Source organism: Lissotriton vulgaris, chromosome 7 (genome assembly GCF_964263255.1).
Source record: "Lissotriton vulgaris chromosome 7, aLisVul1.2, whole genome shotgun sequence".
Taxonomy (NCBI): domain Eukaryota; kingdom Metazoa; phylum Chordata; class Amphibia; order Caudata; family Salamandridae; genus Lissotriton; species Lissotriton vulgaris.
This window is the reverse complement of record NC_141695.1, coordinates 1,366,667,937-1,366,684,415: the sequence shown is the minus strand read 5'-3', so window position 1 is coordinate 1,366,684,415 and position 16,479 is coordinate 1,366,667,937. Positions and strand designations below refer to the sequence as shown.

Here is a 16,479-nt window from a genome sequence, read left to right as displayed (position 1 = left end):
CTTACTGAAGGTACCTGGTGGGCTAGTTGGACCCAAGGGGACTTAATCCCCCAACTTACTACGAAACATGTAGTATAGGCATGTGTGCTAAAGTAAAAAAGAAAAGGGGGGGCTTGGCGGGGGTCTCCCGTCCCCCCAAAAAAGCGTGGGTTTAAAAAGAAAAAAACGCACCTGTTTGTGAAAAAAATAAAAAGATGTGAAGGAGATCGGCGTCATTAGAGAAAACGGAAAAACCCTTCCGCTTCCTCTTAATGACGTACAACGTCATCACGGAAAAACAAGGAGAGGAGAGGTACGGAGGAATGAGCGGTTGGTTTAGTGGAGAGTTAAATTAAAAAAGTACATTTTTAGGGTGAAAATCCTATAACATGAAAATACCATTTACATGCATACTTTTACAACGAAAATCATTGTAAAAGTATGCGTGTAAAAGGTATTTTCGTGGTAAAAGATATGCGTGGTGAATGCATTCGCGCTGTAGCGCATGCGTGGTAAAGGCATGCATTACAACAGAATGTGTTGTTAAAACATACAACCATGGGGCGGTGAGTCAAGCAACACAATACTGTATGGGTGGAGGATAGTTGAGGAGAAGGTAAGCAAGCAAAACAATGGGAAAGCAACTCAAGCAACATAACACAGGAGGGGGTGGATGTCTGTTCACCATCACCCAGGAAGAAAAAAAGGCAGTGACTCTATAACCAACACCTAGGCTCCCTGCCTACTGTTTGCAGTTAACAACCTCCTTAGCTAAAGCAAGTCTTGTTACTGAGCCATGCCCGTCAATAGTTTCCCCTCCTTCCACAGCGCTTGTATTGCAACCTGTTGCTGGCAGTTTGTGTACGACATCCACACCTAGGTATCTCAAACCCGCCACTTACCCAAACTTAGACGAGAGGGCAGAGCAGGCTGGGGTGTAGATGAGCTGTGGCATTAATAAGGCACATTATAGCACTGCACTGAGAAGTATGTCATAAAGGTGATACTTTCGTCCAGCTGGATTTCTGAACTCACATATTTGAAAGCGCATTCATGCGTGATAATGAAGAAAAAAAATTTGGTGAAATAAAATATTTGGCCCAGAGCATACAATTTAAGTGGGGCAGCCGCAATTTATCCAGGTTTTCTGGTTTCACTTTGTGCAATAAAGCCAGGAAATAGGTATCTAGTGTCTTTACTTGGGTTAGGGCCTTGTTTTTACCTGTTAGTGAATTTTTCTGTAGTTTTTAGATATAGCAAACTGGACCGAAGATCAAGCACTTTGCATGAGCACTAGTTACATTACACAAGCTCACGTGCATTGTTTACAGGCATGGGGAGAGTAAGTGATGTGCCCAGGATCATAGATGTTGAGCTGACACCGAAAGGGCTGGTGGGGTGTTGGTAGGCAGAGGCACAAAGCAGATCATATTTCTGCAAAAGAAGACATTCCATGGGGAGACCAATACATTTTAAATGCCCTCGTAGAGGCTAGCTTGCGGGTGGAAACCAAGCAGTAATGGAGTTAATAAACATACAAAATCAAAAGCTGTTGTACACTAAGGAGCCATCACGCGACCAGCACTCCCCTCACTCGACCCCATGCGTGAAAGAGGATATTTCCAAAGATGCCTCAGGTAAAAGAAATAAAATAAAAATCATAAAGCACAACGGACCAAACAGCTTCTGGCAAGAGGGTTGCATCGGTGCATTGCTCTTCCACTAGGTATTGCTTCTAGTTTCACAGACTCAACACAAACGAGGATTCGTCGGGATAGGTAGGGCTTATGTTGGTTGAGAGGGTGAGGTTATGGAGTTTGTGTAAAAGGAAGTGGGCAGGTGGAAGTGGAGAAGAAGCTGACTGTGGCAGAGGGGAAACAGAAGCAACACACAATAAGAAAAGTAGCTCCAAAAACGGGACCAGCTGATGGTCACAGGTACTTGGTCCAGGCTGCAGAAGAGGGCCAAGCACAAGGAGAGGACATGACATAGGCACAAACCAGAAAGAAGGAAATAGGAACGATGTTGCAGCAAACCAATAAAAATCTGAGGGCGGGCCATAAGTCCACAAGTGAGTAAACAAAATGTCTTTAAGAGATAGCGCATCCTCTGTCTAGCCGAGACCTAAAAAGGTGTATGACTACTACTCATCACCAGCTTCCAAAATTGCCAATTTGGCATCATTTTACTCACTAGACAGCATCTCTGACATTTGCATTTTGCCATATGGATTACTGGACCATCTCCAATAACCCCCTGATGTACAAGCATACAGCACCGCTCTGCCCCTCTGAATAACTTAGTGCAGTGTTCCTGTCTATATGTTTTAGTCCCCTGCCATCCCCTCTAACTAAACTGCCTAGAACACAGAGCATCAAGGTAAATTCATACTTGTTTCCCCTGCCTCAAGCATAGTTGAATCCATGATATAGTGCACCGGACCGGCAGAATAAATTGTGTCCGCCAGCTAGTTGCCGTTATATTTTGCGTGCCTATCTCTTCCGTCTCCTCTATCACACTGCTAGGCGCTGTGTGTCAAGATAAGATCAACACACTTCTCTGGTCACTCAGGCATTACCCGAAACGCTTCCGACATGGGATTAACAACAAACCCAGCACTCCAACCATGCGCTTCCCCAAAGTGTAGGATATCTTCCATTTGAAAATGCACCTCTGCGACTTAAATAGCGGTATGAAGCGCAATGCAAATGCCACAGTACAATGCAATGCGGATGGAGCTTCACATCACACTCTTGATAGTCCAAGGAATCAAATCTAATTGGACTATTTCTAACACACCTATTATTAAGTATTCTGGAATTATTGCACTGAATGAATCTTTTTAATCTGTTCTTTTACTTGTGCTTTTGTTACTGGAAGCTTATGTGCCGTAATGATTTTATTTGTTTTTTCAGGTTGCCAGGGGACATGGAGAAGCCGCCCTACCCATGGACTCACCTCCACCTCGTTGAGCTGTCGGTCCAGCAGGGCGATGGTTTTCTCTTTGCGTAAGCGCGCCTCCTGCAGGAGCACCTGTTGCTGAGGCAATTGTTTCTGAAATAAAATAAAAAAAAATTAAAAGGATTTTAGTGCATTCCAGAAGGGAGGGGTGGAGGTGGAAAAGAGAGGTAGAGAGAGGGGAGAAATAGACAAGAACATGAGAGCACAGCAGATGGCAAATTCAGCAAAAGGAACAGAGGAGGCTAGATAGCTACTACAAGAGACAGAGATAAGTATGGGAAGACATGAACAGAAGAGGGTGTCTAGGAGGCTACACAGGAGTGAAAAGAATTGATATAAGGAGAAGGTCTCCGCTCTCAGGGAAGGGGTAGAAGCACCAGCCCTAGCCACTTTTCAGATGCCTTGCTACAGATTTAATGGGTTCGCTCCTACCCATTCCAGCTCTCAGAGAAGACACGACACGACACCTGCTACAGAAAGTTCTGTTAAAATACAGTAAAGATTAGAAGGAACCTTAGGCATTGCGACGTCAGAGCAGGGGTAAGTGCACGCAGCAGAGAGGTCTGACAATGCATGGGTATGCCAGCTAAACATATCTCGCAAGATCTAGAAGCCAACTGTCTGTCTCGACTGGTCAACAACTGGATGGATCTGTAGGCTGGACGTTACTCTCAACCAAACATAAACCTCTCCAGAGAACAGTGGTCGTTCACTGTTCTCTGGAGAGGTTTACGGCTTTGATTCCCTACTATGTATTGAATACGTTCCCCTGCAACGACTTTGATTTACAGCTATGTATTCAATATGTTCCCCGGCTACAACTTTATATCCCTGGAGTGTATTGATTAGGTTCCCCTTCTATGACGTTGCTTCCTGCTGTTTCTTGATTTGGTTGACTGTCATGACTTTTGTTCCCCGTGCTGTCTAGTTTTGTTTGCCTGCCATGACTTTGATTTGCTGCTATATCTTGATTTGATTCACTGCTATGTCTTATTTTCCATGCTATGTCTTTAGTTTCCTGGGAAGTGATATGCTCCAGAGAAAGTCCTTCTTGCAATGCATCTTTGTATGTGCAAGATGCCACGTTTCCTGTTAATAATCATACGAAAGTTGCTCTGCACTTTGTGGACATGTGGAGATACACTATTCGCTCAAGGCATGTTCTTTGATGTGTTCCCAGGACTGAGGGTTCAGGTTGCTCCAGAATCAAAGAGGATAAAAGAGAATCTTGGTTCTAACAAGAGAGTTGGGTGTACTCGATCTGAAGGATGTAGTTAACTCTCGCCTTTTTTCACGGTATTAGTTACACAATGCTGCAATTTAGTTCAGACTGTGCTGAGAATTGAGAGTCTTTCATTTTAGTTTAGTTGTTTCAGGCCAGATACCTTATTGATGTGTTTACTTACTTTATTGTCGTCTGTTTCCAGTGTAATCTACTCACTCTCATATGGAGAAATGTCACTTCCTCTTCTTTCTCTGTTTCAAATCAATTCTGAGTAAAGAAGGGAACTAGTCAGTTTGTTTGGTGTGTCACAACTGCACTTCATTCTTGACTCATTACTCACTCTAGATGGATTTCACTTTTCTTACCACTTCTGCTATGAAACTCTAGCAGCTGCTTTCTATGTGCATGTATTCCTAGAGGGTTTTGGCTATTGTTTATTTTTCTCTAAGAGTTGAAGCTTTCGTAATTCTGTCACCATTTCCACTCTTCATCCAGTTACCATTCTGAACTGAGAAGTGGAAATAGGATACAGCAGGCCTTACTTTCGAACTAAAAGGCGTTAGGAAGAACTTATCAGAAGACATGCACTTGACCGTCAGTCACTGAGTCTCCCCATTCATAAGCCAGCCTACCTCCAACGCAGGGCTCTGAACTCCTTCCTGACTTACATAGTGAGGAGCAACTACAGGTGTTGTTAAGGAGCAGCACAGTGGGACTTGTTAAAACCTCAGTGTGGTGTCCTTGGGCTGCTGCTAAAGCAGTGCAGTGTCATGAGGATTCTGATATCATATGAAATGGAATTGAGACTGTGCATCTTTTATGAGAGAGTTCGATGATTTCCACTAAAAGCGCCCCTGGAATATGTGGAGGACTTGACAAAGGCAAACTACGGCAATATGTGAGTGGAAGAAGAATCTAAGGGGTCTCAGAAGCAGGCGAAGGTTTTGGCAGGATGTGATTCCTACGCTTGAAGGCTTTGTGCAGGATGCTGTTTATGCTCCATATCTTCCTGAAGAAAGGAAGATTTAACACATTTTCCTTCTGAATACAATCCACCTAATGTCTCTCATCCGTATATGGAATCTCATCACCATCAACGACACCATACCCATGACCACCAACCTCACACTGTCAAAGGTTCATCCAAAGGAAAGCAAGCCGAAGCCTCAATCTTGTGCAGTAAGGTCCACATAATTTGTACCCTTCCTCCAGAGTCATCGGCTTAATTCGCTTAGCCCAAAGATGGAGAGTACATGCATTTCAGCATAGGACTTCTGAAGGGAATTGTTGCACTTGGTCTCTTTGGTACTAGAGGGGATGACACTGCTGTAAGTAATGGAAGAGGTCTAAGCCAGATAGGATAACTTGGTCCACCTGTATATAAGTGGGACATCCACTTCAGGACGAGCCCTTGGTCCTGGGCTCTCCATGCAAGGAAAGTCAGATCCTTCTTTGCAGGTAAACTTGGAGGTTAGCTGACAAATTGAGATTACATAGGCAGAAGAAAAACAATTCACTGATGTTAGGTTGAGGGTCTTCAGCTGTCAAGTCGGAATTCCTTTTCAAATACAAATATTCCAATAACAGGCAAGTCTTTTTTCAGGGTGCCTGGAGAGGACTATGCTGCTTTCCTTCTCCCTCTTCTGTGATTCTTGTTACTTAAGAACGTATTCCAATGTTTCTCTCATTGGGTCCAATGTCCTCGCTGAAAAGGGAGGTAAAGTCCCTGAGAAGAGCATTGTGTTCACTTTTGTATCTGGTGCTTGTCATTTGCCATGCTGCTAAAACGGGGGATAAATCCATTACGGTAGATCAATTTCCCTTTCCCCTGGTGAACTCATCTAGGGAACATCACCAAGGCCCTACAGAAAAAGAAAAGTATACCACAAAATTAAGCCTGAAATCTCCATCCCTTTGAGATGGCAATAACAGTGGAAGACTCACTAATCAAAAAATGCCCCTCGAAGCATGTGCTTGGTATTGGCTTGTCCCATAAGCTGCCATTTTAGATGTATGCATCACCTATGGTATCAATCAATCAATCAATGCATTTGTAAAGTGCACTACTCACCCGGAGGGTCTTAAGGGGCTAGGGGAGGGGGGGTCCGCTACTGCTCGAACAGCCAGGTCTTGAGCTGCTTCCTGAAGGCGAGGTGGTCCTGGGTCAGGCGGAGGTGGGTCGGGAGGGAGTTCCAAGTCTTGGCGGTGAGGTAGGAGAAGGACCTTCCCCCTGTGGTGGCTCTTTGGATGCGGGGGACGGCGTCGAGGGCGAGGCAGGTCGATCGGAGCTGGCGTTTGGGGGCGTAGAAGTTGAGGCGGCTGTTGAGGTATCCTGGGCCTTGGTTGTGTAGGGATTTGTTTGCGTGGGTGTGGAGACGGAAGGCGATTCTCTTGTTGACCGGGAGCCAGTGCAGGTCTCGCAGGTGTCCGGAGATGTGGTTGCGACAAGGGATGTCCAGGATAAGTCTTGCTGAGGCGTTCTGGATCCGCTGGAGTCTCTTCTGGATTTTAGCGGTGGTTCCGGCATAGAGGGAGTTGCCGTAGTCCAGACGGCTGGTGACGAGGGCCTGGGTGACCGTCTTCCAGGTCTCGGTGGGGATCCACCGGAAGATCTTCCGTAGCATGCGCAGGATGTTGAAGCACGGCGAGGAGACGGCGTTGACTTGTCTGGTCATGGAGAGGGAGGAGTCCAGGATGAAGCCCAGGTTGCGTGCGTGATCTGTCTGTTTGGGTGCGGTGCCCAGGGCGGGGGGCCACCAGGAGTCGTCCCAGGCGGAGGGCGAGGAGCCCAGGATGAGGACTTCCGTCTTGTCTGAGTTCAGTTTCAGGCGGCTGTTCTTCATCCATTCGGCTACCTCTTTCATCCCATCGTGTAGGTTGGCTCTGGCGGTGGCTGGGTCGTTGGTGAGGGAGAGGATCAGCTGGGTGTCGTCGGCGTAGGAGATGATGTTGAGGTTGTGCTGGCGTGCGATGGCAGCGAGGGGGCTCATGTAGACGTTGAAGAGGGTGGGGCTGAGTGAGGAGCCTTGAGGAACGCCGCAGATGACTTCGGTGGCTTCTGATCTGAACGGGGGGAGGCGGACTCTCTATGTTCTTCCGGCGAGGAAGGAGATGATCCACTCCAGTGCCTTCTCCTGGATTCCGACGTTGCTGAGGCGCTGTACTAGGGTACGGTGGCAGACAGTGTCGAAGGCCGCGGAGAGGTCCAGGAGGATGAGGGCCGCTGTTTCTCCGTTGTCGAGCAGGGCTCGGATGTCATCGGTGGCTGCGATCAGGGCGGTCTCGGTGCTGTGGTTGGCCCGGAAGCCAGACTGCGAGAGGTCGAGGGATCCGTTCGTCTCGAGGAAGGCGGCCAGCTGCTTGTTGACGGTTTTCTCGATGACTTTTGCAGGAAACGGGAGCAGCGAGATGGGGCGGTAGTTTTTGAGGTCGGTGGGGTCGGCCGATGGCTTCTTAAGTAGAGCGCTGAGTTCGGCGTGCTTCCAGCTCTCCGGGAAGGTGGGAGTGTGGAAGGAGGCATTGATGATGTCCCGTAGGTGGGGTGCGATGACCGCGTCGGCCTTGTTGAAGTCGTGGTGTGGGCAGGGGTCGGTCGGAGATCCGGAGTGGATGGAGTTCATCGTGCGGACGGTGTCTTCGGTGTTGATCGGGGTCCAGGCGTGGAGGGTGGTGGTGGGGGGCGGTGGTTCAGTCGTGGCGTGCGTCGGTTGAGTGCTGAAGCTGTTGTGTATATCCGCGATCTTGTTGTGGAAGTAGGAGGCGAGGGAGTTGCAGAGGTCTTGCGAGGGGGTGATGTCATTGTTTCCGGCGTCGGGGTTGGAGAGCTCTTTGACGATGTTGAAGAGTTCCTTGCTGTTGTGTGCGTTGTTGTCCAGTCGATCCTTGAAAGCAGTTTTCTTGGTGGCGTGGATCAGTTGGTGGTGTTTCCGGGTGGCGAGCTTGAGGGCAGTCATGTTGTCCGGTGTTGGGTCTCTGCGCCGGGCTTTCTCAAGGGCTCTGCAGTTCTTCTTGGAGCTCTTGAGATCGTCGGTAAACCAAGGGGCTTTCTTGCTGCCGGGTCTGTTAGGTGGGGTCTTCAGAGGGGCGAGGTCGTCTGCGCAGTCGCTGATCCACTTTGTGAGGTTGGTGGCTGCTTGGCTGGGGTTCATTCCGCTGGTGGGTGGGTTCTTGCTCAGGGAAGTCGCGAGCTCGTCGGCTGTGATCTTGGACCAGCTTCTGCGTGCAACCTGTTGCTGGTGGTGGTGGATCGTGGTCCTCCTGAAGCTGAAGTGGACGCAGCTGTGGTCGGTAGAATTAATCCTCACTCACCTACGTTTTCATTACGGGGGAGCCTGAAAGTAAGCTCCCCCCATGGTTCAAAATGCTTCCTACATAAGCCATTTTATTTACCCACAGTCAACTATTCCTGCTCTACAAATAGAGGAGCTCCGCACTAGTAAGTAAGTAAGTAAGTAAAGTCTTATACACTCACATTTCAGAGCAACGTTGAGGGTAGAAAGGACAAAAAAATCTGCAACTGCTGCAAAATTCCACAAAATCATGTTTGCAATACATTTTTGAAAAAGTGACAAATTGTTTCCGTGGGCACAATGTTCCCCTTGGCAGATTTTGCACTTTAACAAAATGAGGGCTTGCTGATACAAGTGCACTGTTAATAGTTAGCCGATGTTGGCACTTCAAGACAGAACTTTGCCGGAGAAATCAATAGTGGTGCTGCAATCAGCAGAGATTTCCATGGTGTCAGGAGGTCTGGCTAGCAGGATATGGCATGACTTACCCTTGATAGCACAACTAACTGAGATCCATTTGATTGACAACAAACCATGACTGTGTCCTAAGGAAACCTCTATGTTAGGGAAATGTTTAATTGTTATTTCGTTCTTGCAGCCCGTGCTGCACTAATGAAGGCGGGTAGAGCCACAGAGTCATGACTGCACTGTGGTGGTCCCTCCACAGACAGTGCAAAGCGGAGTTGGGAATGGAGAATAACAGGACGCTGCTACTTTTCCCAAGCCACAGAGCACGTTATTCCCTTACACGTCACACTTCCAGCAACTCAAATGGAGGAGCACCATTGTTTTAGGGGAGGGTCCATGTGTACCCACTTCTGCTCCCATAAAAATGATTTCAAAAGACTTTAGCCTGGGCATAAATGATGAATTCTTTAGACACAGGAGAGAAGATAGAATGAAACAATGGGAGACCTATTTCACAAATGCGACAATAAACCCTTCCTGCAATTAACAGAAGAGTATAGGCTCCCTGAGGAAAAAGGTTCGGGGATGCAGCCTGGAATCAGGAAAGACAGCTCTGTATCTCTGACCAGATTCGAAAAACGGAATGAGGCCAATTTGGTCCAGACTTATGCCATCTCTGGAATACAAACTACTGAAGGAGGTGAGGGCCAATGCATGCTTACCATTCTAAAAACAATGGAAGACAAGGACTGGCAAATCCAATAGGTCTCTCCTATGCAAGAGCTATTGGTTTTGCTTTGTCTTTTAGACATGTTGTACAGCAGCGCGGCTGCTGCATACATGCTACCAGACCCAATTTAGTTGGGAGACTCCCGATTTTTTAATCCAAAAATGGCTTGATTATAATCATTATAGCTGCCTGTCTCCAGTCTGAAATTGCCTCTACTTCAATAGAAGTCAATGGGGAACATGTATTCCCAGATTTCTTTTTTAAATTCTCCCACTTTTCTGGTCTGAAATGTTGCTGTGTATGTTGCTTCTCAGCATGGCTTAAAGTTAATGGCATGGCATATAGTAGAGTGGCATCGAATGCAATATCGTGGACTGGCATAGCATGGAGTGGCATAGAGTGGCATAGTGTGGCGTGGAGTAGGGTGGCATATGGTGGAGTGGCATAGCGTGGAATGGCATTGTGTAGAGTGAAGAAGAGCGGCATAGCGTAGTGTAGAGTAGAGTAAAGTGGCCTAAAGTGACGTAGAGTAGAGTGTAGTGGAATAGAGTAGAGTGGCGTAGAGTGCAGTTGAGGGGCGCAGGCTAGAGAGGTGTACAGTAGAGTAGAGTAGAATAGAGGAGTGGCATAGAGTGTCATGTAGTATAGTGGAGTGGAGTAGAATACAGTGATATGGAGAGGCATGCCATAGAGTGGATTGGTGTAGAAGGGAGTGGCATAGAGTGGAGTGGCAGAGAGTAGAGTGGTGTGGAGAGGAGTAGAGTGGAGTGGAGTGTCATAGAGTGGAGTGTAGTGGAGAGGCATAGAATGGGGTAGAGTAGAGTGACATGGAGTGGCGTAGTGTACAGTGAATTTCTGTAGAGTGCACTGGAGGGCAACGAGTGGAGTGGCTTAGAGAAGACTGGTTTAGATTAGAATTGCATAGAGTGGAGTATAGAGGCACAGAGTAGAGTAGAGAGGCATAGAGTGAAGAGTCATAGATTACAGTGGAGTGGAGCAGACTGGAGGGGAGTAGAATGGAGTGGAGGCGTAGAGTGGAGTACCATAACATGGAATAGAGTAGAGTGGATAAGAGTGGCATAGAGTAGAATGGAAAGGAGTGGTGCAGAGTAGAGTGGTGTAAAGTGGAGTGGTATAGAGTGGAATGGCGTAAAGAGTGGAGTGTGTGGAGAACAGGAGCGTAAAGTAGGCTGGAGCAGAGTGGCGTAGAGCAGAGTGACAGAGTAGAGTGGAGTGGCTTAGAGTTTAGGATCTGATTTTCCTGTACTTGGTTGTCTCGCCCACCTTCAAGAACAATGCAAGGAGAGAGAGAGAGAGAGAGAGAGAGAGAGAGAGAGAGAGAGAGAGAGAGAGAGAGAGAGAGACAGAGAGAGAGAGAGAGAGAGAGAGAGAGAGAGAGAGAGAGAGTATTTGTGGGTGTGTTTTCAAAAAAGTAGCTGAGAGGATTAATGTGCCAGTCGCTGAGAACTTTCTGTAAACCAAAGGTCCTAGATTTGAACCCGAGTAGAATAACTCGGTGGGGTTAAGAGAATGTTGCGGAGACAACTGCTAAGCAGCAGATCAAAAGTTTGAATTGCACTAATGTAGTTCATCTGGTTAATGCCCTTGAAGTGCAGATCTAAGCAAACCCTGCAGGTCACGTGCTTGAATCGGACTGAGACCGCTCATGGGCTGAACTTGACTATTCTAGAGATCTATCAACAACAGTAACCTTCAAGTACTGGGCCTCAATCTCAGTGTGATAGCTCAGAGGGGTTCTGTGGCTTTTGTGAAGATACCCTTTTAACTTGCAGGCCGCATGTCATAATTATGGCTCGATCAGCCTTTTATCCTTGCAAGGTCAAAGAAATTAGCACCCCTGACTTTTGTGCCAAAAAGAGCTTTATGGCTAACAGAAAATGTGTGTCTTTTTCAAATTAATAATAAAAATAATATTATTAGTAGTAATACTAACAATGGAAGGAGAAGGTGGAACAGACTCCGCATTGAGAAGGAGCCAAGGAAATTTGAGTCCAATTCTGAACTGATTGGCAATGATTTGGGTCAGAATGACGGCCAAGAAACACGGATCAGAAACAGACATGCTTTTTATACCGGGAGGGGCTAGTAGGCGAGGGGGCAGTGAAAGAAATAGTCCCTCAATCATGTGCACCAGGCACACACTGATTAAATTGAATAAAATTGAATTGAATTAAATTGAATAAACCTGTACTTGGTCCATGCTCAACAGAAAGAAATGGAAGAGATGTCCATCATATGTTGGCCAATTAGGAGGCAGCATAGAAGAGTGTAAATGGTGCCAATGAATGGTAAGCAATGGGCAGGCTCCAAGCCCTTTATTGTAAACAAGACCCTCACCAACATACAGCGCACGTGAGGTGCAGGCTCGAACCAAAGAACTGTCAATTACTTTATATGATGATCAATGGGATCAGATACTGAAAGGACACACTTTTGCAAAACAGGCACAACACAAGGAATTACTTCATAAGATGCAGTATAGATGGCAGCAAACACCCGACAGACTACACCAAATATTTTTGACACCGCCAGACACATCCTGAAAGGGGTCTAGTGAAAATGGATGTTCGTTCATATCTTGTGGGATGGGCCTTTGCAAAAGAATTACCAGAAAGAAGTTCTGAGCATCATCCACAAGTCCTCCAACTGCCAGGCACCATGAATTCAGGAAAAGGAGCCTCTGGAGAAGGGGGGATGTGGACTTTATTCAGGAACCTGATATGATTTAACAAGATTAAAATAACAGCTTGTGCGCTGTGGTTCTTTGGGTGGGAGGGCTTATTTGTGTGAATTACAAAGGTTGAAATGTATTCTTGTGTAAAATGGCAATAAAAAATTATTCCAACTACATTGATTTAATTCATATTTGGACAAATGGGTAATAATGGGGTGCACACGTGTGTTCGTAATCTATTGTAAATGTATATCCACTTAACAACCTAGACCGGAATGTATAAACCCAGTGCTTAATTTGAGAAGGTGTCTGTAGGTGGTGGCACTCATATTTTTGGAAACGGTACTCATTTTTCCTTTTCGAGCATTGACACAGAGTATGCAAGAGAAAGGCAGAAGGGAAAAATGGAGTGGAGCACAAACAAACCGGAAAATAGTGACTTTTTTTTACAACAGTTTTACAACCGTTAGTTTTTTTTTTAATATGAATGCTCTGCATTCACAGCCCTCAGTCCGCTTTCTAGCATTTAATTACACAATTTTTGCTTTCATGAGGAAGCAATAAAAACAAGGAGCTCTGCAGTGCTTAATTTGTAAAATTATAAGTGCCAGGCCCCGAGGTATTCACAGGTCACCTCATTCTTCCCTTCTGCAGTTTTATTATTTTCTTAAGTGTATTGAATACCTTTTCTTATTTATGAGCTCTGCTCTGTTTTAAGCAGCGCCATCATGTGGTGGACTGCCATAAATACGTTCTGGTGTTTAGAAACAAGTGCCATTGCTAAGCACCGGCAACCACCGGCACAAATAAAGCACTGGTCAGGAAGAGTAATACCTTCATTTTCTGGTGGGCTTCTGCTGCCTTGATGATGTTGTGGCCCTTGTGCTTTCCTAGTGAGGCGCACACCCCGCAGATGACCTGCTTGTCCTGCTCACAGAAGACGCTCAGGGGGTCCATGTGCTCCTCGCAGTGGTCACGAGGCACCTGCTGGAAGCTCTCCACCAGGTGCTGCAGCTGGCGGTTGATCTTCAGGGACTCGGCCCGGGTCAGGGCGTGGCAGGTGGGGCAGGCGGTGGTGTGGCCGTCCTCCTCCTTGGGCAGACCGTCCAGGCACATCTGGCAGAAGGTGTGGCCGCACTCCGAGGTCACCGGCGAGCGGAAGAGCTCCAGGCAGATGGGGCAGCTCAGGTCCTGGTGCATGCCCTGGATCAGAAGGGGCTTCGACATGGTGGCGATGTCACGTGGGGGCCGTCAATCTAGAAAGGGAGAGATCAAGGAGGAAAGGTCAGCAAAGGAACCAGGAAGTGTCCACGTTCATCACAACATGAGACAGTCTGTAGTAGAGTGGCCACATCACCCCATTGTTCCAATTCATGAACCTTCATGTGACAACCTAATGCATTCTAGGTTTTACAGTGCTTCACTTCTGCTAACGAGACGAACGCACCTGAAAATAATGGCATGGATTGAGGTGGTCACTCTAGAATGTAGGAGCACTCCTTCGGCGATAGCTTTCAGTCGCCTCAAAGAGAAGGACTTCTCAAGGACTCACTCAGTACTTTAAATAATCAAGAACATGTATACATGGCGCACAGAGCAAACACATCCCACCTTCCTGACGGACGAAGGGGGCATGTTCAGTTCCAAGCGTGATAGCATCAGACAAACGTATGGAATTCAAGGCCCAATCAAGAGTATTCTACCTGAATACTATGTTTTAAATATCGTCCTAAAAAAAGAACATAGCCAGAATATTGAGTAACACAATATCATGAAAGAAAGTATAAAGATAAGTACTCCACATATAGACATGTAGTTGATATTTATGTATTTATATAGGCTGGAGCCAGAGGCCTGGCTTGGCTCGAAGTTTTCTTGGACCTTCAAGTCGAAAACGAGTTGAGAATTGATGTGGCTTCTGGCTGCCACCCACGTTTTATCATGATGCGCCAAGAATTATAAACAAAGAGCGGTATCTGAAGGTATGGAAAGTATATTGTAGTTAAAAATACAGGTCAGTACTTTGCTTGTATTTTTTGGCATTACTTTGAACTTTGAACCCTTTCAAGAGAGACAAATAACTGCTATTTAATTATATTAGCGCAAAGAGAAATTTGCAAATTATGGATAAAAGATACCGCACCAACATATTTGGATTGGGTTAACTCAATTAAGTATACATTAAAATTAGATTGTATAAATTGGAAGAGAAAAAAACAGTTTTGGTCTCCAAGTATTTCTTGGCTGGATAAGCTTTAAGTTTTAAGGATAAGGTCCAATGATTATGCCTTTTTGTAGTTTAAAAAATACCCTAAGATCGGTTCTATGGTGGACAGTTAGAGGAACTGAATCGAAGTATCTTGGAGGGGTATCTACAAAAAGTGCTCTCAATAAGATCTTCGGAAGATATTCCTGGTTACATTCGGTATCAATGGTTGGTGACAAGGGAAGGACTTTCGAGAATATCTTTTGGCATATGAGGAAAAAAAAAAGAATTATAAACAAAGCGTGAACCTTTTGTGTTAAAAAGGAGAGAAATAGGCAGCCATCTGGGGGGAAATTGCATAATGTGAATGCAGAAAACCTGGGACCAGTCCTGCCTTCCCTACTTGACCAAATTGTGTATTTGTCGGTAAACGTTTTATTTTACAAGGCCTCCATTTTCTTCGTTATCACATATGAGAGCACCAATATGTGAGTTCAGGGCGTGCGCTGTAGATACATTATCTGAAGTATTCAGGTGAAACACTTCTGTGCATTAAAGTAATGAAGAGACTATCTTATTTTCATTGATGGGTTTTTTTGCATGATTTACATGCCAATTTTTTTCAAGGCTCCGTTTGTGCCGGGGCTCCTAGAACCAGAGCCGACCTTTGGCCCGACTCTGACTTCAATCTCCCTGTACATTTTTGACTCACCCGTCTCTATTAAATACAGGAAATTGCGGTAGTTGATATGCCGACTGCGATATTTTAGTAGGACAATATTTTTGTACTCAATATTCTGACAGCCGCGGCCCATCCTAATGGGCTGAAGAGTCACGCCCCCTCACCTTTGACCACTATAAAGAATGTCTGTCAGGCTGAGCAAAGGTCAGGCAGTCAGGAGGCAGACATGCACCAAATGCACAGACTCCTGGATGCCTGAGCTGAACTTTGAGCTCTTGTGGGCATGACATCTTCAGCCTGACAAAGCACCTTGATGCCCTATCCCTCATGACGAGGGGTGTCACTGATTGCCTTGGACCTGGGCACTTCAGTTCTAAGCCCTGAATCGACTGGGGTTGAGTGTCAATCTCTGACACCTCATCACAGAGTGGGGTGCGGTCAGCAGCCTCACTGACCCACTCTGTGACAAGTGAGGAACTGCTGCCTTCCCTCATTGGCTGATCTAAGGTCTGGCAATTAGGGAAGCCAGCAGTCCCAACCCTACTTGGACCTCCAATGCAAAGCTGCACAGGCAAGTATGATTGTATTTTTAATGTTTGGTGCGTGCATAAATATATGGGCGAGAGTGTTGTTAATGGATGTGTGTGTGCATGCATGCGTGAATGCATGACTGTGAGTGTTTATGTGTGCGTTTGTACCCCGACCGCCCCCATCCATGCTCATAGTACCTGCCACTATTGACTGCCTCAACTTACTGCTGCTGATACAATCTGAAACATATTGGTGACCACTTCATAGATAAGGGCTCTGGAACGTGCAGATAGCGCTTTGTTGTCAGTGGTAGAATTATGAAGGACTGTACAGGAACAGTGATAGTGGGTGAAATTGGGACGTGGTGTAGGTTTGGGGCAAGAGGAAAAGTATATTTCAACAATTGTGCTGCCCTTTCACCAGGAGGCAACTTTTTGTGAAATAGTTCGCCATTCTACATGAATTAATTGATAATTAGACATGTTTTATTTGGTTCTACTGTGCTACTTAAACAGTCAGCAAAATGTGGCAAGCTTGCAATTTTTAGTCACCAAGCACAGAACGGTCCATGCTGTCCGTGTACTGCTGGGAGAGAGCTGTCATACTAGAAGTTGAATCTTTGATATGCAGGTTACACAGATCTCTGCAGTCGGTTTGTTTATGCACTGATGAACCTTGCTGTATTTGGCACACGTGAGCAAAATTACACAAAGTCCTCGGATGTCCATACATTATCTCACGGAGTTTATTCATTGAGACTTGAAGCTTTAGGT

General features: G+C 46.0%; 1 protein-coding gene across 1 annotated transcript in view; it reads right to left on the bottom strand.

Annotated features, from left to right (window-relative positions):
- TRIM72 (tripartite motif containing 72) overlaps nucleotides 1-16,479 on the bottom strand; it is a 121,313-nt gene that overhangs the window by 86,465 nt on the left and 18,369 nt on the right. The window contains exons 2-3 of the mRNA XM_086932065.1: nucleotides 13,122-13,543; nucleotides 2,938-3,033 (exon numbers count right to left, since the gene is read on the bottom strand). Of these exons, the coding sequence (XP_086788191.1) occupies nucleotides 2,938-3,033; nucleotides 13,122-13,514 (489 nt within the window). The 5' untranslated portion in view covers nucleotides 13,515-13,543. The remainder of the gene's footprint in view (nucleotides 1-2,937; nucleotides 3,034-13,121; nucleotides 13,544-16,479) is intronic.